General features: G+C 40.8%; 1 protein-coding gene across 7 annotated transcripts in view; it reads left to right on the top strand.

The window, feature by feature from the left end:
• Positions 1-27,019, top strand: part of LOC132824506 (tyrosine-protein kinase JAK2-like) — a 249,526-nt gene that overhangs the window by 141,320 nt on the left and 81,187 nt on the right. For all 7 annotated transcript variants that reach the window (XM_060839132.1, XM_060839103.1, XM_060839113.1 and 4 more), the window contains 4 exons: positions 2,498-2,621; positions 4,990-5,107; positions 9,763-9,908; positions 16,331-16,649. In XM_060839132.1, coding sequence (XP_060695115.1) covers positions 2,498-2,621; positions 4,990-5,107; positions 9,763-9,908; positions 16,331-16,649 — 707 coding nt within the window. The remainder of the gene's footprint in view (positions 1-2,497; positions 2,622-4,989; positions 5,108-9,762; positions 9,909-16,330; positions 16,650-27,019) is intronic.

Raw genomic sequence — 27,019 nt, 5'->3', positions numbered from 1 at the left:
CAAAAACTGCGAGCATTGAAAGCACAAAACGTTTGAAGAGGAAGCATCTCCACTGCACCAGTTGTCTTGAACTCTTAAGCAACGTTACTGACATTCAGCCAATGGTATACTTTCTGCTTCCCTCATGTTAGAATAAAATCATAGGATCATGCAGTGCAGAAACGCATATTGCTTCAATTGGCCCACCTACCCGTATATTTGAAGTTAATTTGCAGACACAGGATAAAGCTAAAATGGAAAATTTATATGTGGCTTAACTGAAGAGCTTTTTATCCAAATATTGTGTTCTTCATGGCCATCTGCCAAGTATTAGCATTCCAAGAAGACCCTTCTTGCCGAATCTCGTTAAATGTAAGCAGGGGGAGTGATGTAGCTATTTATTTAGTGCAGTGGGGCATTCAGGGTTATTATTTATACGAAAAATTTGAGCAACACACCAGGAAGAATAAGTATGCTGCAACTTTTAAACTATTGTTATCATCGTCATTTCTCTTTGGTTTAACTAAAAACTCTTTCCTGTTCCACTGGAGAGAACGAGATAGTAGTCTGCTATCAGTGTATATTGTGGTTTGATTGTTTAGCAGTACTGTGGCGTAAGGACTTGTTTACTTCCTTTCCTAACACTAATGTTTTAGATTCTTTCACATTCTGCTCAATACTGTGCCTGACTGCCAACCAAGATATCAGGGTCACCAGGTTTTGGGAATGAACCTAGTATGTCACTCTGCTTTCCACTGACTATCATTTCCTTTTTAACCAGTTGAAAAGTTTAAAGACTTTAACCTGTAGGTATTAACATAGAAATATTTTCTGTCTGTAATACGTTTTAGTCTGTTCATATGTAAATATCTAATCTTTGGCAGTCCTTCCTCAAGTATCTAATCGTTGCTCTGCATAAGAAAGACACTCAAAACCATTAACAGCAAAGCTTAGTTGGTGTCACTGTGTGTTTGTGCTTCAAAAACACATGAACAATAACAATGAAAAAACTAATGACTGTGGATGCTGGAAATCAGAGACAAAAACCAAAATTACCGTCTTTCCAGCACCTGTGGAAGAAAACAGAGTTAACGTTTTGTGTCCAGTGATTTATCTTCAGACCTCATGTTCTGAATTTTCCAGCAATACCTGTTTTTGTAACTAAACATGAAGTTAGATTTGTCCATAGTCACTGTAATTTAGCAACAGTAGGTGAGAATATCTGAAACTTTACTATGTCAGCAATTACTTTGATCTAAGACCAAGGATTTTACTAACACATTCACCAGTTTGGTGTTAATTCCATTCTCATGTCTTTTAATTTTGCTGTTGCAAATAGATCATAATGTTTGAAGCAGTTCACAAAACCATAAGGATTTGCAGCAGAATTAAATGATGGGTGATTACAATTTCATTGCAACATTTAAAGTATTGCAAGCTTTACAATTCCCAGGGTAGTCAAATAAAGCACTGCAATAATCAAAACAAAGAACTAGTTAATTGTTGAAGAAATGTCAATGTTATAATTCTCACTTGTGTTAATCTTAAAAATCACGCAAGGTTATAGTCCAACAGGTTTATTTGGAAGCACTAGTTTTCGGAGCCCTGCTCCTTCATCAGGTAGCTGTGGCGAATAAGATAGTAAGACACAGAATTTATCGCAAAAGTTTACAGTGTGATGTAACTGAACTTATATATTGAAAAAGACCTGGATTGTTTGTTAAGTCTCATCTTTTAGAATGACCGTGTTGGTTTTAGTTCGTTCATGTGTAAATTGCAAAACTTTTTAGAAAAGTTACATTCTCAAGTGAACTTTAACAATTAGTGTCATGTCGGCCCAGATAATGTATTGATGGTGTTAGCTCCCTGTGTGAGGCTGTCTGTTCCACAATTAGACTCATTCTAATCTAAAAAATGGATTTACAGGATCTTAAATGAATTCATGCAGTTTTTGAGCAAAGTAACATATTCCGCAAATACAAATTCACCCCACAAAATTATATGTGCATGTGGGTCTGTGTGTGTTTGGGGTGGGAGTGGGGGGTGTTATGAGCCTCTGTGAGAGGGTGTGTGTGAGTGTAAAGGGATTTAAGCCTGTAACAGGGTGTGTGGGAGTGTATGAGAGACGATCTGCCTGAGTGTGTGTGTCTCTGTCCGTCTGTCTGTTTGTGTGTGATGCAATAGGGCCACCTGTTGTGTGACGTGAACCCAATGTCTGGGTTGAGGCCATCCCCATGGTTACCAAACTTGGCCCCGAAGGTCCGAGGTCGAATGTCCTGGATGGCTGAAGTGTTCTCTAACTGGGAGGGAGCACTCTTGTCTGTTGATTGTTCTGCAGTGTCCATTCATCCGTTGCCGTAGCTACCTGATGAAGGAGCAGCTATTCAAATGCTAGTGCTTCCAAATAAACCTGTTGGACTATAACCTGTTGTTGTGTGATTTTTAACTTTGTACACCCCAGTTCAACACTGGCATCTCCAAATCATGTATTAATCTTGACTGCCTTTTTGTTCAATAGGTTTCTCACCAGTGTATTATACCCTTTTTGCTCTGATGAATGAACGAGACCGGTATTGGTATCCTCCAAACCATATCTTCGATGTTGATGACTCTGCAGATGTAACGATCATTTTTCGACTAAGGTAGGTTGAAATCTCCAAGTATTAATATCAGTAGTCAATATTGTATTCTGTCAAAATATTGGAGCGTTCTTTTCAAGATTCTCTCACAAGTTTGTCATCGTTTCTTTGAACATGTTTCATGTTATATTAGTGACTAAACAATGAAAAACTTGTACAATGGGGACTGTGTATTATCTACCTGAAACATACTCATTACATGTTGTTCAGATGACAATGAAGGGCTCTTTCTTCATTTATTTTTCATTTTCTTGGGATGTGGGTGTCACTGGCAGGGCCAGTATTTGTTGCTTGAGCAACAAGAGTAACTTGCTCAGCTATTTCAGTTGGTATTGTAGAGCTGACCACCTTTGCTGTACGTCTGGAGTCACATGTAGGATAGATTAGGTAATATAAAGGACATTAATGAACTAACTAGGTATTTACGGCTGTCAGGACTTTCATGGTGCCTTTCAATTCAACCGCTCTTTACCTTAAACTGAATGCAAAATTCAGTCATTCATATATTCTGATTGCTGCTAACTATAATTAATCTTGTCTTGATGCACACTACCTCTTAATATGCTTTGGCTCACAAAAATGTAATATTTTTCTTTTGCCTGGTTTATACGTACAACGTGTGACTCGTTTTGTGCCAGCAAGGCCTGGGTGTCTTTGACAGTGAGAAAGGACAACTGAATCTAAAGAATTTTTTATGCAGGATAATCCCTTTGATTCAATGGTTTCTCTCTCTTAAGCAAAGGCACAATAATGCATAATTAAACCTAAAGTAAAATACCACAGGAGGTCTAACATAGAAAGTGACCATGGAGTGGCACGGTGGTTCAATGGTTAGCACTGTTGCCTCACAGCATCAGAGACCCAGGTTCGATTCCAGCCTTGGGTGTCGGTCTGTGTGGAATTTGCATATTCTCCCTGTGTCTGCATGGGTCACCTCCCACAATCCAAAGATGTGCAGGTTAGGTGAATTGGCCAGGCTAAATTGCCCATAGTATTTAGGGATGTAGGATTGGTGCATTAGTCAGGGATAAGATTCAAGTGATAGGGTAGGGGAACGGGTCTGGGTGGGTTACTCTTAGGAGGGTCGGTGTGAACTTGTTGAGGCAAATGGCCTATTTCTATACCGAAGGGATTCTATGAATTTTATGACTACTTCATTGGTTTTAAGCACTTAAAACATGACTTCTGTATTTTTACACAAAATTAAACACTTTATTTGAGTTATAAGTATCTTAGCATGTAATATAATTCAATCAAAATCATAGAATCTTCAGATCTCTGCTCTATTCAACAATAGCAATTATTACTGTTGACTCTGCACAATGTGGGCCCACGTTCCTCACATCAGAGTTTTGAGGATGTGATGCAGTGTTGGATATTGGGGTATGGTTTCTACTTTGGTCATAATGTAAAACTTTGCACATTCAAACATTTCAAAAGTGCTGTTCTCCCTGTCAACCCTACCTCAGATTCCCATTCAAAGTCATTTGTGCATCACTTAATATAAAAGTGGCCACACAACAATCCAATTGGTCAGCACCTACCAATGCAGTTTTAAAAAAGAAAGACTTCCTGAAAAGAATCCTTGATATATTAAGGGATGTAAATAAAACAAAAAAATCTGATCTAAGTTGGAAATCAATTTTTTTTAAAAGTTAAACTGAGCTGTTTAAATCCAAAATGGACACTTTTCTAGTTCTGTGACAATTGCTTTAACTGAACAGACCTAATATTGGATCTTTCAATTCCACAGTACCCTTATGGAGTGTTTTTTTGTTGCAAGGGCTAAAATGAACATTATCACATCAGCTTAAGTTGCCTCACTGGAGATAAAACCCATATGACATTACAGACCACATATTGACACCAAAACAATCACAATCTAGGATATCTTTAAGCTATATGGAAGAGTGAGTGAAATGCAAGCTAAGATTCTCTCTCTTGATGTGCATTGCAGCAACTCAACTGCCAGCCAATTATTACAGGCAGACAACTCATATCTTTATCAATCAAATTGTACCCTTGCCCCATCTCACTACTTCCTTTTCCAGGATCCCATTTGAAAGATACTTTAAGTGACATCCCTTCTCATTCCATCTCAATACAGGCCAGTTTTTACTGGCCATTACAAGCTTAGATGAATCACATTCACGTGATCATTCCTGCTAAAAGTGGTGGGGACTGTTCTGTAAATTTGGGAATTACTGATATTCATTTATTCAGGTGAGAGATGGTCAGGGTTCAGAAAATGAAACCATCCTTTTAGTTATATGCAGTAATCTGTGGGCAGTATTTATTTAACCATTTAGGCTCAGTTGACTAACAATTTAATCAAACTGCAAAGGTGATCCTTTCTATATTCTCTCCACAGATTCTACTTTCCACATTGGTACAGTCCTGGAAAAAAAAGAGCTTATCGTTACGGAGTTGTCAAGGGTGCAGAGAGTCCTTTTATTGATGATAACACCATGACTTATCTTTTTGCTCAGGTAAACTTTGCTATATGTTTTGGGTTGGTTATTTTTGTTTTAATTACATTCCTAGCCAGAAGCGATGTGTTGGAACTGAGACTTAACTGTAATGATACACGTTGAACCACAGTTGATTTGTGCATTGTATACATTCTAAATGTTTTGATGGAATAATTAAATTTGACTTTAATGTTGAGCACTTTATTGAGCCTTTATTTTTGTCCAGCTAAGTGACACTAATAAAAAAAAAACTGAGCTCAATATGAATAACTCAGCAGATTCATATTAAAACTGTGGAAATGAAAGCTCTAGAACTCTTGTCTCTCCTCTCATGACAATACATATTAGAAGTAGTCAGCTATTTGGCCTTAAGCCTGCTCTGCCATTCTATTAAATCTGACTGATCTGATTATGGCTTCAATGACATTTTCCTAATTGTTCCTGATACCCTTTGACTCCCTTGTTACCAGACAATCTATCTACTACTGCCCTGCCTCAATGTGCACTGTAGAAGAGATTTTTAAAACTCTGTCCCCTGGTTTGAATCTCTACCACAAGGAGAAACATGCTTTCAAGATCTATCTTATGAAACCCCTTTCAGGATTGTACATATTTCAATAAGTCTCTTATTCTCCTAATCTCCAGGGTGTAGGTCCAGCCTTTCCAACCTCTCCTTTTAACCCCCTCATCCCGAATCAGAAGTGTGGTCCTACTTTAAACTGTATATGTTTTAAGGCGACCAGCTTGAATGTGGTACACTAGACATAGTGTCACCAGTACCCTGAAGCAAAATATCTCCACTTTTAAATTCCATCCTCCTTCTCATAAACAACAATCTAAGTTGAAAGCTGTGTATAGCTCTGAAGCTGCTTGATTTGAAGTGTGGGAAATCGGGATGGGTGGTTTGCAATGCAGAGTAATGCAGGCAGTGTGGATACATTTCCCACACTGGCTGAGGTTCCCATAAAGGACTCTTTTACAATCTCTCCCCTCACCTGAGATATGGTAACGCTCAAGTTAAACCACGAGCAGTCATCTCTCTCTCTCTCTAATGAGATGGCAACCTCTGGTCTAGTCAGATTCTGGTGATTTTAACTTGATGTAATGAGTAATTCTAATACTTGCCTTAATTAATAAAAGTAAGATTTTGTACATAGTCATTTCTTTTGACTAAAAATAGTAATGGCTCAAGCAACTTTAGAAATTTGCAACAAAGATTCAGTTCATAGTGTGGACTGACCTTGAGAATTATGTCTTGTATATCTTAAAATATAAGTTGTATTTCAGAAGTAGTTGAGAAGATTCCACTGCCATCAGGCGAACTTTATTTTTGTGAACTGAATTGTCACAGCAATACCATACTAAGAGTGAATTGGGCTGCTATGGTGTGTCAGCATGGTTCGTTCTGGTCAAATCTGATGCTGAACTGACTCAGAATTGTGCTAAGCTGCTGAATGACCAAACGGTATCAGCTGGGTAGACCTTGGAGTTTAGTAGTTCTGATCTTCAAAAGCAATATAGTGCTGTTCTTGTATAGTGAGATGAAAATGTCCCAATAAAATGTACAACTGTCTTTCTATCCCACCATAAATTACCCATCGTGTTGGTAGATCATAAAAGATCATCGAATAGATTGTAGAATCCTTACAATGCAGAAGGAGGCCCTTTTGGTTCATAGAATCTGCACTGACCCTCTGCAGAGCATCCCAACCTACCCAGCCCCTGACCCTATCCCCATAACGCTGGATTTTACTATGGCTAGTCCACCTAACCTCCACATCTTTGGACTGTGGGAGGAAACCGGAGCATCCAGTGGAAAACTACACCGACCATAGTGAGAATGTTCAATCGCCACACAGACAGTTATCCGAGGCTAGCATCCAATATAGGTCACTGTCACTCTGAGGCAACAACGCTAACCACTGAGCCTCCATGCCACCCATAGCTGCTGCCATTTGTACAAGAGAAACAAAATCAAGATTTAATTCCATTGTGAAGGAATTTAGTTTGATCTGACGGCTGCAAATTTTAAGTCTATGAGAGGGAGCAGAGTGACTTTAGTTGCAGCTTGAAATTTTTTCTGTCCATTTATATTTAGTATGCAGTTGGAGTTGTGGAAGTTAACTTCTCTTAACGATATCGGGCAAGAAGCACAATGATATCCCTGAGAAGAAGAATGTCCTGCTCACTATTAGAGCTAAACAAGGGATATCCTTCACTCACAACTAAAGTGGGCTTCAGCCTTTGCAGTGCTGCCTCTCTTCTATGTGCTACAGAGGCTCGTACAGCTACATCAGGCACTGTGAAGCACCAGAGAACTATGACGAGCAGTGCTTTTGCAAGATACTTCAAATACATTGCTTCATTCCAACCTCACCCTCCTCTCCCAAATCAGTTTGCCTAGCATCAAGGCACTAATCACTCAAAATCATCTCTGAAAGGCAGGATATGCATAACATGGGATGCCTGAAGCAACTACTCTACTCAGAAATTAAGATTCCAAGGGCACAGTGGAAGTACGTCACAGGATGTCCCCAAAACATCCCTGAATAGGTCAAATATCTTCACCAACTCATGGGATTCCCTGACTGGTTGGTGATGACGAAAGTGAAGGAGGCCAAACGGGTAATGGTTTTGAGGAGGCGGATGCAACTTATTCGGGTAAATTTGAGAATTCTCCGCCACTTTCCCAACCTCAGCAGTGCTGAAATCTTGGGATGATAGGGGGTCTGGAATTGGTCTCATTGCATCTTTGAAAGCTATATCCACTTTGAAATTGCAGTGTTTAACCCTATAAATTATTCGCTAATTTTCCAGAATTGTTGAGCTAGCTAAAAACTGATTATCTTATGACTGAGTTACGACCAAATCTGCCTCCCATCACTGGATTCGCAATACGGTGAACCTAATTCAGTTGATAACCCTAAAAATTGCTCAACTGTTCCCAACCAGACTTTATAAGTAAATAATCTTATGCACCAATTTTAAATTTAAAACAAAAATTAACAATTTATTATCAATAATATGATTTTAGCAGAACACCATGAACTACAAGACAATTTCATTAACATCTATTATCTAAGCCCAATATTCTTTGGTCACCAAACCCTACTTGCACACTGCCAGAGACATATACCCAAGAGATAAATTTAAACATAACTAAAGGAATCATAAGTTGCCAGTTTGATAGGCATTTCAATAATGAATGCCAAACATTCATGAATTCAAATAGATTGTATTGCAGGTATGTAGGAATTGTGCATGCTTGAATTCTGAAGTCACCAATCAATGAAAACAGCTTCCCCAGACCTCCAGAGATTTTTCTTGCACTGTTAAAGACTTTTTTCCTCAGGACTTTGAGCAAGTCAGTAACTGGAGACTAACTACTAAGCGCAAAAATCAAACAATCTACTGCTGCAGCTGGCAAAGCACCACTGCCTCCTGCTGAAAAATCTAGTCAAAATCAGCACACCCTTTGATTTCTCTTTCTTTTTCAACAACCTCCACATTTCCAGCATTGCGGTTGTACAGGACATTGGTTAGGCCACAGTTGGAATATTGTGTGCCGTTCTGGTCTCCTTCCTATCGGAAAGATGTTGTGAAACTTGAAAAGGTTCAGAAAAGATTTACAAGGATGTTGCCAGGGTTGGAGGATTTGAGCTATACAGAGAGGTTGAATAGGCTAGAGCTGTTTTCCCTGGACAGTTGGAGGCTGAGGGGTGACCTTACAGAGGTTTATAAAATCATGAGGGGTGTAGATAGGATAAATAAACAAGGTCTTTTCCCTGGAGTGGGGGAGTCCAGAACTAGAGGGCATAGGTTTAGGGAGAGAGGAGAAAGATATAAAAGGGACCTAAGGGACAACTTTTTCACGCAGAGGATGGTACATATATGGAATGAGCTGCCAGAGGAAGTGTTGGTGGAGACTAGTACAATTGCAACATTTAAAAGGCATCTGGATTGGTATATGAAGAGGAAGGGTTTGGAGGGATATGGACCAGGTGCTGGCAGGTGGGACTAGATTGGGTTGGGACATCTGGTCGGAATGGATGAGTTGACCTGAAGGGTCTGTTTTCATGCTGTACATCTCTATGACTCTATTGTCTATGGTTGGTTGTTCAAAACCAGTCACTTGATTTGAACAATTCAACATCGAACTAACTGCCAGTCCCTGAGCGTAGCAACATCTTGGTGTCAGATCATTTATATGGTTCTTTGAGCAGTAATTCACCTACAATGTCTTTCAACCAGTTCCTAACAAGAACCGATAATCATTTGTTCTTTTTTTTTGAACAAGATGATGTTAAATGCAATTCTTAACTGCAACTCAGCGCCAAACTAAAAATAAAAAAAATGAAAAAAGAAGTGATCTCACCAACAAAAAATAACTTTTTTAACTTGATTTTTAAGGAAAAGTCTGAGTATGATAATTGAAAGCGGTGAATGACGTGTATAGACCAGGGGACAAAGGGACATCAGTGCATTATTGGCAAGACAGAATATTGCATGTCCTACTTAACAAAATATGTTATCCAACTATGTCATCCACTAAGTGTGGATGCAGTTGGCAGGCCTGCACTTCATCAAAGGAGAGACATGGGAATATTCTTGCTACATAGAAGCCTAATGATGGAGTGAAGAGAGTGCCTCTAATTAAAGTTTTTCTTTCATAGTGGCGTGATGACTTCATTAATGGATGGATAAAAGTGCCAGTTACACACGAAACTCAAGAGGAATGCCTTGGTATGGCAGTGCTCGATATTATGAGAATGGCAAAGGAGAAAGACCAATCTCCTTTAGACATCTATCACTCAACCAGGTGAGAAGTCAAATGTTTTTAATGGTTTTATTCCAATTCTGTTAACTTTGCATAGAATGGAAGACTAAAATGGTCAAAGCACTGGGGGATTCCCATCAGCCCATCATGGCTGTGACAGTCCTTGGCCCATTCCCCTGTCTTTTCCTTAAGGTCATGAAAGCTTTTCTCTTTAAATAATTGAGATTTTCTGTGAGAAAGGACAATTGAATCTGCCATCACCATGTACTCAGTGTATTCCAGATCCTCACTCACTCGCTGTTGAAATATGTTATTGGTCGTCAACTGACTTCTTTTTTAGTCAAGATTCAAGATTCTCTATACAGGAGTAAGTTGCAGTTTTCTGGTGGCTTAACTTTAGAAGTGCTTTCTCATATTTGAATTCTTTGCAATCAGTGTGTGTACATGTAACCAAAAAGATCGTAACTGGAAATCATCCCCAGTTATCGCAAAATGTGTGAAGATAATCAAGCACAAAGTAAGCTTCCCAGACTCAAGATGACTGGAGATGGTTGATATTGATACGATATTGAAAATGTGTTGCTGGAAAAGCGCAGCAGGTCAGGCAGCATCCAAGGAACAGGAAATTCGACGTTTCGGGCATAAGCCCTTCATCAGGAAATCATGTGTAAACCATGTTTACAATAGGGTATATGAGTTTCAAAAGGAATGTGAAAGAGTCTGGTTTGTAATCAAAATTGAAACTCACGGTACTAAAGGAACAATAACTCTGAAGATGTATTGTCAGCTTAGATACAAAATGCAAAGGGAAGTGTTGGACACTTATTTGTTCTTGGAGGGAAGGACACTGTGATGCTCCCTAGGGGTTGATGTTGGGGGGACTAATGCAGTCTTCACTGTACATTAATCAACTGGAGTTGTACATAATTCAAAGTTTGAAGATTACTGAAGACTTTTAAATGTAATATTTGATGAGGTGGATAGACAGGTGAAATGTGCAGACAGGCGTCTGGCAGGTGAACTTGAACTCGGAGCTATGAGGTGATTCAGTCTGGTCAAGACAATTTTAAAGGACAGCTGGAAACCTAGGTTGAATGGATGAAAATATTTCACAGTGACAGAATGGATGAAACAAGCTGTTAAAATGGCAGATGAGTTCATGGGTTTGTAAATAGATGCAAAGGAACCATAATCTATGAATAATTGTGCTTGGAGAGGAAGTTGTGCAGTGTTTTAGACAAGAAATCTAGAAGTTCCAGCTTTTTGAGTATCTTTCAAATTTTTCTTTTTGTTGTGGGTGTTGTTAGCTAGACGAACATTTATTGCCCATCCCTAATTGCCGAGAGGGTAGTTAAGAGTTGATCACGTCACAGTTGGTCTGGAGGTACAGGTGGGCGACACTAGGTACGAACAGCAGATTTCCTTCTCTAAAAGTACATTAGCGAACCACATGGGTTTTTATGGCAATCACCATGCCATCAAACTACCCTTTTATTCCAGAATTTTATTGAATTTAAGTTTTAACATCTGCCATGTTGAGATTTGAGCCCAAATCCCCAGAACCTTAAGCCTAGGGGTCTGGATTACTAACTCAGTGACATTATCATTACATCACCACCTCCCCATTCTCGAGTTTCCCACCCTCGATGGCTAACCTGGACTACTTACTAAGTTTTTAAAAAAAATCTGTAGCATGTTAATGCAGCAAAGGGACAGATAACAGTTAGGGAGGCTGAAGAGATGGCGGTTGGTGCATCTCGTCATGGTTTGGAAGATGCTGTCAAACAAGCCTTGAAAAGCTTCTACAGTGCAACCAATATTTTGTGTGTCCTGCAGTCATTGTGCATCTGTGGTGGATGGAGTCACTGTTGGAGGAGTTCCAGTCAGGCGAGTTGCTTTTGTCCTGGATATTATTGAGCTACAGGCCTTTTGTTTGATGGCTTATGACAACTTCGGACTCAAGTATCTAGGCCTGTGATAGGCCAAGTAACTCACCCATGCTCACCTCTCAGCTGTTAGTGAGTGAGTTTTCCTGATTGAGGGTGCAGTGTGTTGGTTGCCATGTATCAGACTTGGCCCTCCACTTAGTCCCAAAATGAGACCTTTCTACTATCAGTTATCGTGGTATGTATTAGCATCAATGATATAGCCAGGAAAGGGATTGAGGATCTGAAAAGTGACTACAGAGAGCTAGGTTGGAAACTGAAGAGCAGGACAAGTCGAGTAGTGATCTCAAGTTTGCTATTGGTTTCACGAAATAGTGAGGTGAGGAACAGTCAGCGAGTGCAGCTTAACACATGGCTGCGAGGCTGGTGCAGGAGGGAAGGCTTCAGAAACTTAGACCATTGGGATCTCTTCTGGGGAAGGTGGGACTTGTACATGAAAGACGGGTTACACCTGAACTGGAGGGGCACAAATGTCCTGGGTTGGAAATTTGCTCGTGTCATCCGGGAGTGTTTAAACTAGCTTGGCAAGGGCTGGGAACCAGAGCTAAACCTCTGAAGGGACAGTAGTTGTAGAAGGGGCAGTAACAGGATGTAGTGAATCTATTGGGAAGGTTTTTCATGTCATGAAACAAAGGGATCGGTTAAAGTGTGTCTGCTTTAACGCAATGAGATTCAGAAATAAGAGTGACGAACTTATAGCATGAATCAGTACTTGGGGCTATGATGTTGTGGCCAGAATGGAGATGTAGGTTTCACAGGGGCAGGGGTAGTTGTTTGATATTCTAGGGCTTAGAACACTTAAAAAGAATAGGGAAGGTGGAAAAAGAGGAGGGGTTGGAGTATTGCTAATCAGAGAAGATTGTCAAGAAAGATTTGTCTACTGAGTCAGTGTGGGTGGAAGTTAGGAACAACAAAGGAGCAACCACCTCAGTGGGTGGTTTCTACAGACCCTCTAATAGCAGTAGGGAGATCCAAGAACTCCTAAGCCGGCAGATTTTAGATAAATGCAGATGTAGCAGGGTTGTTGTTACAGGTGATTTCAACTTTCCCAATATCGACTGGAACCTCCTTAGTGCAGATGGATTGGATGGAGCGTTTTTTTTTGTCAGGTGTGTTCAGGAGGGTTTCCTTACTCAGTATGTAGCCAGGCCAATGAGGGGAGAGACCATTTTAGATTTGGTGCTCGGCAATCAGCTAGGACAGGTGTCAGATCTTATGGTAGGAGAATACTTTGGTGATAATGAGCATAACTGCCTGACATTTATCATAGGAGAAAGTGAGGACTGCAGATGCTGGAGATCAGAGCTGAAAATGTGTTGCTGGAAAAGCGAAGCAGGTCAGGCAGCATCTAAGGAGCAGGAGAATCGACGTTTCAGGCATGAGCCCTTCCTGAAGAAGGGCTCATGCCCGAAATGTCGATTCTCCTGCTCCTTGGATGCTACCTGACCTGCTACGCTTTTCCAGCAACACATTTTCAGCGCTGACATTTATCATAGCCTTGGAGAGGGAAAGGATCAGTTATCATGGGAAGATACTTTATTGGGGGCAAGAGCTATCAGACAGGAGTTGGGAAGTACAGACTGGGAGCAATTGTTCCACAGAAAGGGCACATCAGACATGTGAGACTGTTTAAGGAGCAGTTATTGCGAATGATGCACAAATTTGTTCCTCTGAGAAAGGGTAAGGTTAACGAGCTTTGAATGACGAGAACGGAGGAGCTTCTCTTCAAAAGGAAGAAGGCAGCTTACGTAAGGTGGAGGAAGCAAGGATTTAGCACAGCTTCAGAGAATTACAGATTTGCTAGAGAGGAGCTCAGAAGTGGATTGGGGAGAGCCAGGAGGGGGGCACGAAAAAGGCTTGGCAGGAAGGATTAGAGAGAACCCAAAGGCATTTTACTCATACGTGAGGAATAAGAGAATGATCAGGGAGAAGGTAGGGCCAATCAGGGATAGCATAGGGAATTTATGCGTGGAGTCTGAACAGATATGGAAAGCCCCAAATTAGTTTTTTTGCTTCGGCTTTCACTAGGGAAAGAGACCTTATTGTGAATGAGAACTTTGAGGAGCTGGGAAATAGGTTTGAACAAATCAAGATTGATGATGTTGATGTGCTGGAAATTTTGGCAAACATTAAGATTGGTAAGTCCCCAGGGTCAGACCAGATTTATCCTGGGTTGCTCCGGGTAGCTAGAAAGGAGGTTGCTAAGCTGCTTGCAAAGATCTTTGCTTTCTCACTCTCCACGGGAGTCGTACCAGAGGATTGGAGGGAGGCAAATATTGAAAAGAGGAACAACAAGGGAAATAGGGAAATGCTTGGCAATTACAGACCAGTCACTCTTGCATCTGTGGTCAGCAAGGTTTTGGAAAGAATTCTGAGGGATAGGATTTATGACTATTTGAAAAAGCATAGCATAATTAAAAGCAGTTAGCATTGTTTTGTGAAGGGCAGATCATGCCTCACAAATCTTATTGAATCCTTTGAGGAGGTGACAAGACAGGTTAAGCAGTGGACGTGGTGTATGTTGACTTCAGCAAGGCATTTGACCAGGTTTCCTGTGGTAGGCTCATTCATAAAGTCAGGAGGTATGAGATACAGGGAGATTTGGCTCTCTGAATTCAGAATTGGTTGGCTGAGGGCAGAGAGTGGTTGTAAATGGAAAATATTCTGCCTGGAGGTCAGTGTTGAGTGGTGTTCTGCAGGGATCTCTTTTTGGGCCTCTGCTCTTTGTAGTCTTTATAAATTACTTGGATGAGGAGGTTGAGGGGTGGGTTAGTAAATTTGCCGATGACACAAAGGTTGGAGGTGGCATTGATAGTATTGAGGTTATTGCAGGCTGCAGCGCGACATAGACAGGGTGCAGAGCTGGGCTGAGAAATGGCAGATGGAGTTCAACCTGGATAAATGCGAAGTGGTGCATTTTGAAAGGTTGAACTTAAATACTGAATATAGGATTAAAGACAGGATTCTTTGCAGTGTGGAGGAACAGCAGGATCTTGGTGTTCAAATGCATAGATCCCTCAAAGTTGCCACCCAAGTGCATAGGGTTGTTAAGAAGGCATATGGTGTTTTGGCTTTCATTAACAGTGGGATCGGGTTTGAGAGTCGCGAGGTTTTGCTGCAGCTCTACAAAACCCTGGTGAGACGACACTTTGAATATTGTGTCCAGTTCTGGTCGCCCTATTACGGGAAAGATGCGGAGGCTGTGGAGAGGGTGCAAAGAAGGTTGATCAGGATGCTGCCTGGACTGTAGGGCTTGTCTTGCGAGGAGAGGTTGACTAAGCTTGGTTGTTTCTCGCTGGAGAGAAGGAGGAAGAGAGGTGACCTGATCAAGGTATACAAGGTAATGAGAGGCATAGATAGAGTTGATAGCCAGAGACTTTTCCCCAGGGCAGGATTGACTGTTATGAGGAGTCATAGTTTTAAGTTGTTAGGAGGAAAGTATTGAGGAGACGTCAGAGGTTGGTTCTTTATGCAGTGGGTTGTGACTGCATCGAATGGGTTGCCAGCGGAGGTGGTGAAAGTAGAGCCATTAGGGACATTTAAGTGACTGCAGGACATGCACGTGGACGGCAGTGAATTGAGGGGTGCATAGATCAGATTACTTTATTTTAGATTAGGAATAATCTTTACCACAACATCCTGGGCCGAAGGGCCTGTTCTGTGCTGTACTTTTCTATGTTGTATAACTTGCAAAAGGTATTTGGACAAATATTTAAAAAGGAAACCATTTCAAGTCTGTTGGGAAGTGCTTGGAGAAATTTCAGCACCTATGACTTATTTTATTTAAGGAATACTCAGATTGTCACCTTGCAAAGAGAAAGAGCCATAGGATTTATATGTTTGTTAGGAAAATGCAGAGCTCTCTTAATTTGGCAAAAGTTGCTACAAAAATTAAAATTGTTCCCACTTTGGCAGCCTGACCATCCAAACTCACTTCATACACTGGTTGGTTTTTCTGGATCTCTACACGCCACCTTACTTGTGCAATGGCAGGACTTTACAGCCTCATTCAGTCCAGCAGGTCACCAGGTGAACAAGCGTGCTTCTTAGTACGGTTAGTCCCATATGGCAGAGCACTTGAGAAGATCCAGAACCCAAGGCACCATCAAAAGGCAGTTGTGTGTGCGTTGGGGCAGGGGTGGGGCGGGAAGGTTTTGCAGCTGAATGCCTCTATCCACAGGGCACAAGGATCCATTGAATATCAACCCAGAATCTTGAACCAGACATTTGTATTCATCAAGACTGTGTGTAGAGCAGGGTTTGAACTGTGTACCTTCTGACTTGGAAGCAGGAACACTACCTGAATGAATACGCGCTCATACTCTAATTCTCGTGAGTTGTGGCTTTCGTAGTTACATCCTAGTCCTACATAGTGACTATTTCATTCGGACTTTGAACATGATAGTGTGTTTATTTCTCATTAGCCAAAAGCCGATTCAACAGTTGAAGATTTTTCACAGGATTTGTAGCTTGAGATGCTTGTTATTTGTACCAATAATTGCATTGTTTCAATTCCAGTTACAAATCGTTCTTGCCGAAAAATATTCGTCTACAGATCCAAAATTACCACTTTGTCACAAGGAAACGGATCCGATTCAGATTTTACCAGTTCATCCGGCAATTCAGCCAGTGTAATGCAAGTGCCCGAGATTTGAAGTTGAAATATTTGATTAACATGGAATCTCTTCAGCCTGCTTTTTTCTCGGAGCATTTTGAAGTGAAGGAGCCAGTACAAGGACCTGCAGGAGAAGATGTATTTACGATTGTTGTAACTGGAAACGGAGGCATTCAGTGGATGAAGGGAAAATATAAAGACACTGATTCTCAACCTGATCAGGTAATAGCCACAATGATTTAAGTAATCCACTTACAATATTTGCAGCTTTTAAAGTTGAGATATTAAAAGGCTCAATGTAAAAGGGTTATATCTGTTACTGCACTTGTATAAAAATTTAGTTCCACTTCAGCTTTCTTCACTAAGTACACTTCTTTAATTGGTTACCTCACCCAGCTTATGAAGGTTAATGTATTAAACATTACCATTTATTGTACTCCACTGCTTAAGATTCTATTGATACAAACTCCAGCGATGTTTTGTTTTATAAATATTCTTGAAAAATCAAATTCGACTGGTTGAATTTGAACCCGTTTTGCACAAGTTGCTGTCCATTTCATTTGAACTTGTATTTGCTTGTAACTCTAAAGCCACAAATAGCTATTGTTACTCTGGTTTGTTACGTTTCACCAACGTAATTGTTTGGACCAACTAGGTTCTGGTCCAAACATGCCTCCTCCCAACCCTCTTTCTTTCAACTTTATCTATGTATCCTTCCCTTGGGTGACTATATTTTAAATGCATTTATGCTATTTGCCTCAACTGTGATGTTACTTGTCATAGTGAGTTTATTGTAACTATCTGATATTTATGACGGTGCTTCCTCTTAGCTTTACAGTCGATAAGCAGGAGGCTGAATGAACACAACAAGCCAGGCAGCATCAGGAGGTAGACAAGTCAACACTTTGGGTTTAACCTTTCTTCAGGACTGGGGGTGGGTGTAAAAGGAGCTGCAGGTAAAGCTGGAGAGGGCTTTGGGAGGTGGAGAGGGTCTTAGTGGTGAGATAGTGAGAGGTGAACACAGGTATGAATCCAGTTGGTAGCTGGAAGGAAGGGTCGGACGGAGGAATGGAAAGGAGGGGGCGAGGCTGCAAAGGGAGTCAGGTAATGGGAAGGGAGGTTATTCAAAATTGGAGTCCTCCAGGCGGAAGCTGAGTTGTTGTTTCTCCAATTTGCAGTCTGAGTCGCTGTGGCAATTGAGGAGGCTGAGGATGGTCATGCTGGAGAGGGAGTGGGAAGGGCAATTAAAATAGGTAGTGACTGGGAGGTCAGGTTGGCCTTTGGGCCTGACTGAGATGCTCGGCGAAACGTACACTGAGCAACAACAAGAAGCCAATTCTTCAAAACCCTGTGCAAATTTAATGAAATCATGTACTTAAATAAATCACCAAAAGAATCATTACAGGGAATGATATCTATGAGCAATAGTTTTGGGCTTTTTTGCAAGTGGAAATGTTTTCTGTATATTTGGCCTATCAATTCCATTCATTGGAGTTAAGTAGTGGTGAATAGTTTCTCAGTTGGTACAGGTTGGTATATATTGGGGTTCACAGGGATTGATATTAAGATCACTACTTGTCTTGATGCATATTAATGACCAAGACTTGGGTGTGAATAGCACAATTTTAAAATTTGCAGGTGACACAAAATTTGAAAGCATTGTGAGGAGATCTGTGTTAAACTCCAGAAGGACACAGATAAGCGAGTGGGAATGGACAAGTACTTGGCAGATAAAATTTAATGTCTGGAGTGTGAAATGATCTATTTTCATAAGAAGAATGAGAAGAGGCAATTGAAAATAAAATATGTTATTCTAAAGCAGATGCATTAACAAAGGGACCTGGGCATACGTGCAAAGATTGTTGAAACTGGCAGGGCAATTGGGAAAGTGGTGAATAAAGCTTTATGAATAGTGATACGGAGTACAACAGTTGGAAGTTCTGGTGAATCATTATAAAACATAGATTCAGTCTCATCTAGAGTAAGATATCCGATTTTGGCCAAGGCAATTTCAGAAGGATGTAAACGCTTTTATAGAGAATCAAGCAAAGATTTAGGAAAGCAACTCTAGGAATGGGAGCTTCCAGTATCTGGATAGCTTCTGGGGCTGTTCTCTTTCAAGAAGATCAGGCCAAGAGACAACTTGATAGAGACATCCAAAGTAGTGAGGGATCTTGACAGAATAGATAGGAAGTGACTCCTCCCATTAGCGGAAGGATATAGAACCACAGCATCACGCCTACAGGTGATTGGAAAATAAATAGAAGAAAGATGAGATAAAGCATTTGTATAGTGAGTGATTTAGGATCTGGAATGTGCTACCTGAGACTGTGTTGGAGGCCAATTTAGCTGTGGCTTTCAAAAGGGAATTGTATAAATAGCTGGATAGGATCCCTACAGTGCCCATTGAGTCCACACCAACCAGCCAGAGAGCATCCCATCCAGACCCACTGTAATCCTGAAACCCTACATTTCTCATGGCTAACCTACCTAGATACTATGGGCAACTTAGCATGGCCAATCCAGCTGACCTGCACATCTTCAACTAAAAAGAAATTGCAGTATTACAAAGGAAAAGTGGAGGATAGGCAGTAGCTGAGTAGCCCTTCAGAAAAAGCACGTACACACTCGATGGACTGAGTGGTTTCTTGCAATGCTGAAACTATTCTATGATCATTTTAAAGGCCACTCTGAGGTTACTCCTCAGTCTTCCCTTTGCTAAAGAAGTGAAACTGAGCCAGTTCAACCTTTCCTGATAAATACATCCTTTTGGTGTCATCCTTGTGAATCATTTTTGCGCCTCTTCTCATGGTTCTATATTCTTTTGTTTTATAATCAGCAGAGTCATAACTGCACAGAGTATGCTAAGTGTCTTTTAACCAAGGTTTGAGAAAAGTCTCCCTTAACTTCAAACAAAAAACTAAAAAGCTGGAGAAGCCTAACAGGTCCGGCAGCATCTGTGTAGAGAGAAACAAAGTGAACATTTCCGGTCCAATATGACTGCCCCTCAGAATTACTATAAGCTTTCCCACTTTTGAATTCCATTCTTCTAGAAATTAACCCAATTTTTTTTTAATTTAAGAGATTTGTGTACTTGCACCTCCTATTTTAGGCTCTTTCTTTTAGCTATGGAGAAGATTAGGCAAAGACCATAAGAAATAAGAACAAGAGTAGGTCATTCAATCCCTTCAATCTTACTCGCCAAGCTATCAGATTGTGGCTGATACAATATTCCTCATGTACACTTTTCTGCATTTTCCTTTGTAACCCTTGATTCCCTTCCTAATGAAGACTCTATCTATCTCACCCTTGAATATTACCATTTCTACCCCCACTCTGTGACAACGGATTCCAAGGACACTGAACCCTCTGAGACAAGATTTCCTCCTCATCTCAGTCTTAAATTGGTGCTCCTTTATTCTGAAACTAGACCCATTGACCTGAGATTCTCCCAAGAGGGGTTACATGATCTCAACAAGCCCCTTAAGAATGCTTTTTTATTTCCATAAGACTGAAAGACATAGGAGTGTAAGTAAGGCCATTCCACCATTTAATCATGGCTAATGGGCATTTCAACTTCACTAACTCACACTCTCCCCGTAGCCCTTAATTTCTTGCAAGATAAAGAATTTATCAATCTCTGCCTTGAAGACATTTAACGTCCCGGCTTCCACTGCACTCCATGACAATGAATTCCACAGGCCCACCACTCTCTGGCTGAAGAAATGTCTCCTCCTTTCCGTTCTAAATTGACCCCCTCTAATTCTAAGGCTGTGCCCACGGGTCCTCGTTTCCCCGCCTAACGGAAACAAATTCCCAGCGTCCACCCTTTCCAAGCCATTTCAGTAAGATAATTTTCATTCTTCTAAATTCCAGTGGGTAGATTTGAGTTATTTGCTTTGCAGCAGAGAATGTTGAGGATGGAATCTGATAGAGGTGTATAAACTTATCAATGGCAGGGTGGATAGAAGGCAGCTGTTCCCCTTAGCTAAATGGTCACAAACAAGGTGGTGCAATATTATGGTGAAAGGAAGGAGGTTTAGAGGGGTGTTGAGGAAAAATGTTTTCACCAGACAGTGGAGGAGCTCTGGAATGCACTGCCTGAAGGTAATAGAGGCAGTAACTTCACAAACTTTTAATAAATACTTGGATGAGCACTTTTCATAGCTTTCAAGGACATGGGCTAGAAAGTGCTGGAAAGTTGGACTCCTGTAGATTTAGTGTAGTTTTGGCAGTCAAGATTCAATGGACTGAAGGGCCTCTACTGTATGATTCCATTCATGTAGTATGTGGCTACTTTAATCACCCTACATGTGCTGAGACATTTATCTATATTGAAATTTCTTTGTCAATTACTTTCCCATTTTGTGTACTTTTGATGTGTTCCTTTTTTGTCAGCTTCTTCCTCTGCATTAATTATACCCACTAATGGGTATAAAGTGCAAGTTTGATATCGTACCTCCAATTCCCGAATCCAGATTTTTAAATTGTGTTCAGAGCTCTATCTCCACTGACTGTGAGCCTTCGTTCCTTGGTTTACATAACCATACCTGAAGTACATATGCTGAAATATTTTGAAGTTTAGTTTCCTGAATTTAACTGAGGTGGGGCATTAATTATATCCACCACAAGATTGTTGTTCTTGACAATGACAAGGCCTTCCATATATTTGAAACAAAGGATGTGCATTGATCTGAAAATATGTTTGTTTCTTGTATTTCTGGGAAATTGTTGTTAACTGACCATTAAACAGCTTCCTGGCAGCAGGAGGTAAAATGAAACCACTACTATTCCGAAACTTGTTAAAAATGAGCTAGGAAAATTGAATGTCTTTGTGTTTGGTCACACCAAAGGACAAAACACAAAACATTTATTTTACTGTTGGTGCAATCAACTATATGAAACAATTTCCAAACTTTCTGAAGCATCATTGCCAGGATTTAACTGCTAAGATTATCAAGCTTGTGGTCTGGAAATCCCTTCTCTGCCTCCACTTTCTAATTGCAGTGAATTTATTTGCATATGTGAAGTTAGAACTATAAGGAAGTAAGTTTAGATTAATGACTACAATTCTGGTCCCCTTCATTCTCTGAAAATACTTTACTTTAGCGTTTGCGCAACAGAGTTTCCTCCAGTCTTCTCAATCTTTTTATCTCACAAACTTGATTGAGTTTTTTGAAGAAGTAACAAGGAGGATTAATGAGGGCAGAGTGGTAGATGTGATCTATATGGACTTCAGTAAAGTGTTCAACAAGGTTCCCCATGAGAGACTGGTTAGCAAGGTTAGATCTCACGGAATACAGGGAGAACTAGCCGTTTGGATACAGAACTCACTCAAAGACAGAAGACAGAGGGTGGTGGTAGAGGGTTGTTTTTCAGACTAGAGGCCTGTGACCAGTGGAGTGCCACAAGGATCAGTGCTGGGTCCTCTACTTTTTGTCATTTACATAAATGATTTGGATGTGAGCATAAGAGGTACAGTTAGTAAGTTTGCAGATGACACCAAAGTTGGAGGTATAGTGGACAGTGAAGAGGGTTACCTCAGATTACAACAGGATCTTGACCAGATGGGCCAATGGGCTGAGAAGTGGCAGATGAAGTTTAATTCAGATAAATGCGAGGTGCTGCATTTTGGAAAAGCAAATTTTAGCAGGACTTATACACTTAATGGTAAGGTCCTAGGGAGTGTTGCTGAACAAAGATACCTTGGAGTGCAGGTTCATAGCTCCTTGAAAGTGGAGTCACCGGTAGATAGGAAATGAAGAAGGCGTTTGGTATACTTTCTTTCTTTGGTCAGAGTATTGAGTACAGGAGTTGGGAGGTCATGTTGCAGCTGTACAGGACATTGGTTAGGCTACTGTTGGAATATTGTGTGTAATTCTGGTCTCCTTCGTATCAGAAAGATGTTGTGAAACTTGAAAGGGTTCAGAAAAGATTTAGAAGGATGTTGCCAGGGTTGGAGGATTTGAGCTATAGGGAGAGGCTGAACAGGCTGGGGCTGTTTCCTCTGGAGCGTCGGAGGCTGAGGGGTGACCTTATAGAGGTTTACAAAGTTATGAAGGGCATGAATGGATAAATAGACAAAGTCTTTTACCTGGGATCGGGGAGTCCAGAACTAGAGGGCATAGGTTTAGGGTGAGAGGAGAAAGATGTAAAAGAGACCTAAGGGGCAACTTTTTCACACAGAGGATGGTACGGATATGGAATGAGCTGCCAGAGAATGTGGTGGAGGCTGGTACAATTCCAACATTTAAGAGGCATTTGGATGGGTATATGAATAGGAAGAGTTTGGAGGGATATGGGCTGGGTGCTGGAAGGTGGAACTAGATTGGATTGGGATATCTGGTCGGCATAGACGGGTTGGTACGAAGGATCTGTTTCCGTGCTGTACATCTCTATGACTATGACTCTATGGTAGTTGAATGGTGAAAGATAAATTATGTAATTACATTGGAGGCAATTCAGAGGAAGGTCACTAGATTCATTCCAAAGATAAGGGTTTATTTTGTATAGAGTGTGAACAGTTTAGGCATACAGTATTTTTCGGGAGTTTAGAAGAATGAGAGGAGGTGTATTTGAAGTATATAAGATGCTCAAGAGGATTGACAAAGTATACATCGGATGTTTCCTCATTTTGGGCAATCAAGAATTTTTGGATAAAGGGTAGCATTGACAACAGATGAGGAGAACTTACTCTTCTCCAAGGTTCATAAATCTGTGGAATTCACTAACCGAGCGTGTGATAGATGCTGGGACACTGAATTTAAAGAGGGTATAGGCAGATTTTTAATTAGTAATATGTTAAGGGGTTGTAAGGTGCAGGCAGGAATCTGGAGTTGAGACCATGTTGAATATCAGCCATGATTGTATTTGAATGGCAGAGCAGGCTCACAGAGCTGAATGGCCACCTCCTGTTATTTCTCTTGTTCGTACGTTCCAATGATAATATCGGAGTCGAACTTTTATTTACTTTCTCTCTTATTGCAAGCAAAAACCTTCTAATGGAATTGTACCCCTCTCCAGCCTCTGAGGTGCCCACCCATTACAGAAGGCCTCAAATGTACCAATTGACATAGCATGTTTCCTCTCAAGGGTCACCAAATGTAGGCATAGACACAGAGAAGAGGTAGGACTTTGGGTTCAATGACCATCCTTTTAATAGCCAGCTTAGCCAGGATCAGGAGCAGTCCTACACAGGAAGCCCTCTGATTTGACTAGCCCCCTCTGTATCTGATGGTTAAAGCTCAGGAAAAGGAAGCCTAAGGGCATCCAAAGATTGAGCAGCATCACCTTTGGATAATGAAAAAGGGGACTGCAATCTTGCCCTGTACAGGTGGAACAACCTGTATACACATGTAACACAGACCTCAATAATACAAGTGGCCTGGCAGAAGTGTCTCTTAAGTTGGAGCAATTTTGTTTAGACATGTTATAAATCAGTGCTGTGGCAGGTGGGACTGGACCCCAGACCTTCTCACACAAGGCAGAGCTGATATCATTCCACCACAAGGGCTCAATCCCAGGTAATGCCCATATGCTGCATATAATTACATTAAATTCATATCTAATGAAGGTTCATGCTGTCTCAATTATTGCATGACTTGATGTTAAAGCCTTCAAGTGATCAGTGCTTCTACTGTGTTTTGAACTGAAGGACATGGATTAACCTTCTGAAGCTCCAATTTTAAGGAAAAGAGCTAATGATTATAATTACTCTTGCTACATAATTGCACGAACTATTTTAATGCTGTTTAACCACTTTTTTCCATTCAGTGGTTTACAAAACTAGTATGTCTGTAAGCATCAGAACCAGATAGGAAATTGAGATGAGTTTTTCCTTTATTTAACTTCTTTTGACAGCTTCAAGCAACTTTTCCTGGATTCATGAGAATTGCCATGTCAATTATAGACATCTGGTAATCTGGCAGCCTCTGTACTTAGAATTTTCCTGAAAATATACAATTTTATCTATTTATATCTTCATAATTTATGAACAAAATCTTACAGTGGCAAGTCTTGCCTGTGCACTTGTCATCTCTTGTCATGCATTTTATATTCTCTTTTCCCATGATTTACACTCTGGTTATCGATTTTCCCAATTATCTTCTCAAAATCCTGTTTCATCTTACTGCAGCTGAGGTTTTGAACATACAAGCAAAGGGTTATATACAAATATGTCAGTAACTCGATAAAACTTGCAGCCTCTGAAACTTGCTTTTAAAAGGAAATCATCTCAAAATGCTTCCCAGAAACATAGGCCAAAAATAACAACCTCGCCAGGAAAGGAGATATCAAAAGCAGGCCCACTCTGCTGGTTTGAAGGAAGTTGTTAAAGAAGAGTGTGATGCAGAGGACTTTGAGGAAATCATTTTGGGAAGGCACTAGGAAGTAGCGGGGGAGGCAATTGTGTAGTGGTAAAGTCACAGTACTAGCAATCCAAAACCCTAACCTAATGTTCTGGGGATATAACTTCAAGTCCCACCATGGGAGATGGTGAAACTCTGAAATAAAAATCTCATGTAATGGTGACCATGTAACCATTGTCAACTTATTTTAAAAATGCATCAGATTCACTAATGTCTTTCTGCCCTCATTACATGGTTTGGCCTACATGTAACTTCAGACCTACAACAATTTGGTTGATTCTCATTTACCCTCTGGGCAATAAATTCTGGCCTAGTCAGTGACACCAGCATCTGGGGAGGGGGTGGAGGGAGAGTAGTGGTTTGAGTGTGTGTGACATAATGGCTGATTAGCATTGCTGCCTCACAGCACCAAGGACCATGAGTTTCGTTCCAGTCTTGGGCAATTGTCTGTTTGCATATTCTCCCAGTGTCTGCATGGTGCTGTGAGGCAGCAATGCCTTCTGATGCTGAGGTTTTCTCCCACAATCCAAAGATGTATGGGCTAAGTTGATTGGCCACCGTGACCAGGGATATGCACCTTAAGTTGATTGGTCATGTGAAATGCCAGGATTCAGGGATAGGGTAAGGGGATTGGTATTGGTGGGCTGCCCTTCGGAGGATTCGTGTGGACTCGATGGGCCGAATGGCCTGCTTCCACACTGTAGGGATTCTGTGAATGAGTATAAATTAATCTCTTGGGCAGAAAACTTCTGAAATCACAGTGAGACTAATGCACAACACAGCCAGTCAGAGGAACAGAGAACTATTGTGATTGTAGGATGTCACAGTGACACGAAGAGTGAAGCAACTTAGGAATTGAGGATGCTAATTTTTCAAATTTGAGGTATTGTGAAATTTAGAACCTAACTAAGCGAGATAACACCCATGTTGTAGGGAGGATGTAGGCAGTAGGGTCTTGAATGTGGTGAAGTTGACAGCAGATGGGAAATGCAGAGCCAGCCAGGAGAGTTGTAGAATAGTTGAAGTTGAACATGACAAAAGCTTGGATGAAGATTACAGCTGCCAGTGAACAGACACACGGTCAAAGGATTGAGGTGGGTTTTCATTTGATGTCCAGGAAAGTTTTTCAGGCTGGGAATTCATAATAGGGTTGACTAAATCTCTGAATCTGCAAGCAGTCTGAGCGCAAGACTATGGGAGAAAAGAATTCCACAGTGAAAGATGGATAGAGTTTGTTGCAGGGGCTCTTTCCAATGCCTAACTGTAAGGAATTGGGCCTTATTTGTTACTAGTTCCTGGGCAAAACATCTGACACAAGGATGTGTTGGGGCAGTTGGTAGCTAAATTTAGCTGTTGTTAGTGTACAGGTAGAAGCTGATCTCATCCCTTTGGATGATGATGTCACAAAATTGTTTGGAGAGTTTCGAACATGAGAATACAGATGGAGAGTTTAAAGGTGGGAAAATGCTGAAGACTTCTAGAGAGGAAAAGGAAGAGAAAAATGGAGTGGTAATTGGTAAGTCAAAACAAGATGGATTTCATTGTGAAGATAACGATGCTGAGGCAGGCAGTAGCTGATGGAGAGGGAATGATTTAGAGTGCCAAGTTATATGGTTGCCAGAGTTGTAATTGGGTAGTTAGGAACTAGAACTCATTAGCAAGGACAGAAGAGCCATAACTGGTGCAGGAGTGAAGCAACAAAAAGGTATGGGTTGAGGAGTGAATGAGAAGGCTTCTCATGATGCTGAAGGTAAAGTAGGGAATCTGTGGTGACAGTGATGTTGCACAAAAGCACAGTTCTAATTTTCATCCACACAACTGATGACACCCAAATGTTTGTCACCTCTTTCAACTACGTCGAAATTATTGGGCTGCTTGTCCAAAACCCAGCACTGGATTGCCAGACATTTCGTGCAAATAAATATTCGGGAAGCTCAGAAACCATTATCTTCTGTTCCCAGCCCACACTTCATTTTCTCTACATCGACTCCATCCCTCACCTATCCATCTGGGCTGAAACTGAGCCAATATATTCTCAATCATGATGTTATATTTAACCTTAAAGTAAATCCATGATTTTGACTGACTCCCCCTTGAAGCAATCCAGACCTCTACTGGTTATGTGTTAACTCGCACAGAATCACGATTACCTGCAACTTTTAAGCTTGCTGACCTGTATTGGTTTACAGCTAAGCAATACCTTAATTTTTAAAAAAGTATTCTCAT

This window comes from Hemiscyllium ocellatum, chromosome 2, assembly GCF_020745735.1.
Source record: "Hemiscyllium ocellatum isolate sHemOce1 chromosome 2, sHemOce1.pat.X.cur, whole genome shotgun sequence".
NCBI lineage: Eukaryota > Metazoa > Chordata > Chondrichthyes > Orectolobiformes > Hemiscylliidae > Hemiscyllium > Hemiscyllium ocellatum.
The sequence above is the reverse complement of the archived record's forward strand: the minus strand, read 5'-3'. Positions and strand labels throughout refer to the sequence as shown.